Below are 2,259 nucleotides of genomic sequence, written 5' to 3'. Positions count from 1 at the left end.
TACCGGGTAAGATGGAAAGGATACCCGGCATCAGATGATTCCTGGTTACCAAAAACCAAGCTTTCACATGCAAAAGACGCTTTGGCAGACTTCCTGCAGCCAAACAAGGGATGACTCCTTATAAGAACCAACTCCTATCAGTCCCCTCAATGGCACCCACCACTCTTCTCGTCGCGCTCCTCCTTTGCAGTTGGTTCCTCATCATCGTCCTCATCCTCCTCATTGCATTCGCCGTCTTCTTCCTCAAGGAGACATACACCATCAAGTTCCAACTCAACCGCACCCCCACTCCTCCCTCCACCACCCCCATTGACAAGCAGGCCCTCAATTGGTCAAATAACGGAGTACAAGTAACGTCCCCAGTACAGTTAACCCCTACCCCCTTTACTGACCTTCTCAGTGGTGAACCACATCACTCCCCTTGCCACCGCCACCCTCGCCGTCGTCGACGAGCAACCCCACCTCCTCCTCCTCGCCCTACTGGGCTCATTCCTCATCAGCCTCCTCGCCATCCTCGCCCTCGCCCTCATCGTCCCCCTCACCCTTCGAATCACCATCCGACATCTAGAGAAGGAACACCATTGGGCGTACAACATCGCCACCACTGCTCAGCGCCCCCTCCCCCATATCAACACCCCCCTGCTGGTCATCGTCGCTAATCGGGACAACAACAATCCCTCCCAGGTATACTTTGAATACATCAGGGAGCATCAAGATTAGCGTCTGGGGCCTTTCTTTGTCTGTAGTAGTTGCGACTCTTTGTATTCTGGGATTGCTTTTTTCTTGGAAAATATCCTTTTGGCTCTCCTTCATGCCTGCTGAACGGAACAACCACGCCAGAACCAACAATGCGGATCCCACTACTCCGCGTCGTCCTTTGGCTCCTGCTGGGGACTCTAATACTCCAACGACTGAAATCCAAAGGGCGTCAACTCCTTATCCATCCCACCTCCAAGTTCTAGAAGGGCGCTTCAACGCTGGGATAATAGAAGCACCAACTCCTATTCGACCTACCTCTAGTCTACCTTATCATTCTGATTCTGGAGACTCTTCAATGGAGTTCCTTAACGAAGGAGGCTTTTGCTATCCGTTCACGCCCATCCCAAATGTGACTCATCGTCCTTTCCTTATACCCGGTTCCTCGAATTCCTCCCACGTTGATAACGTAGTCCTACATCAATTCCCTGGACCTCTGGAAATTTCCCACAACACCTCGGACACGACTCCTGGATCCTACCACATCGCACCCCTACAGATCACCCCCTCCCAATTACTAGTAGGCAACTCGTCCTCTCCAAACCCTGACAGCCCCATTGCTGCATCCACCGATTCCCCCGGCATGCCACCCCTTGCCTCTGACATCTCGACCTCTGGAAGTCTCAACTATCCTCCCTCTCCCAACCTACACCTTTTGGCGGAAGTCAGTGAATATGTCACCGCATCCAAAGGACACAGCGACAATCCGCAGGAGTTTCTGGTCTACAGTGATGACATAGTTCAATGACCCTCTAATGATGACTCTCAGCTCTGGCGATCTATTCCCTTTGACACCTCCACCCCAGTCCAAGATATCAATCCCTTGGAACGCATAATGCCTTACTTCCCCGGAGCTTATGCGCAATCCCTCAGTCGACCTCCCATGGGCGTCCCTATTCCCCTCAACCCAGCATTCGGATTACGACGAATCTCAGTAACTACTGCGGACGCATTACGCATCGCTGAACCTGTGGGGGACTTGACGAATATGGACTGGGAAGAGGATACCTGGGAATACTTGCTGACGCGGGAGGACAGTCTGTTGGAGAGCCTTTGGGCATCCTTGCAAGACATCAGGGACCCAGGAGTTACTGACGAAATCGACCACTTTTGAGCTCTTGATGCCAAAATCGACCTCCTACTCGCTGCAAGGAGATCTATAAATGCAGAACTAGTACGTGCAGAGCAGGAGATGGCTCTTTGCCGGGCTCGTCTTCAAGCTGCTGATCTCGAGGATCGACTTGACCATCATGAATTCACGGTCATACACCCTTCCTCTGGTGCTATGCCACGACGCCTTCGATTCTGCACCCGATGCGAAGTTGACGGTCACTTACAAAGTGAGTGTTGGCACTGGTTATGTGCTTCCTGCGGATTACTCCATCCTCGATACCATTTCCGCACCGAGTCGGAGGTCAGACCAGGACAGGCTCCCTGTCCTATCAATGAACCGAGACACCTGACTGAATGACGAGAGCAGCAGCAACTGTAGCCGACAAATCT

The 2,259-nt window shown here is 52.4% G+C and overlaps 2 protein-coding genes across 2 annotated transcripts in view; both read left to right on the top strand.

Annotated features, from left to right (window-relative positions):
* The window catches only part of FIBRA_09252 (uncharacterized protein), a gene marked incomplete at both ends in the record, with an annotated part of 983 nt that extends 263 nt beyond the window's left edge, over positions 1 to 720 (top strand). Inside the window, 2 exons of the mRNA XM_012321569.1 lie at positions 142 to 331; positions 401 to 720. Of these exons, the coding sequence (XP_012176959.1) occupies positions 142 to 331; positions 401 to 720 (510 nt within the window). The remainder of the gene's footprint in view (positions 1 to 141; positions 332 to 400) is intronic.
* Positions 721 to 811: 91 nt separating this feature from the next.
* Positions 812 to 1,870, top strand: FIBRA_09251 (uncharacterized protein; the record flags this gene model as incomplete). The annotated part of the gene is made up of 2 exons (XM_012321568.1): positions 812 to 1,477; positions 1,526 to 1,870. The coding sequence occupies 2 exons, from the start codon at positions 812 to 814 to the stop codon at positions 1,868 to 1,870; spliced, it is 1,011 nt and encodes a 336-aa protein (XP_012176958.1).
* Between the last annotated feature and the right edge of the window lie 389 nt (positions 1,871 to 2,259).

This window comes from Fibroporia radiculosa (assembly GCF_000313525.1).
Source record: "Fibroporia radiculosa TFFH 294 genomic supercontigs, scaffold19891, whole genome shotgun sequence".
Taxonomy (NCBI): domain Eukaryota; kingdom Fungi; phylum Basidiomycota; class Agaricomycetes; order Polyporales; family Fibroporiaceae; genus Fibroporia; species Fibroporia radiculosa.
Note: the sequence above shows the minus strand (reverse complement) of the source record. Positions and strands in the feature narration are given on the sequence as shown.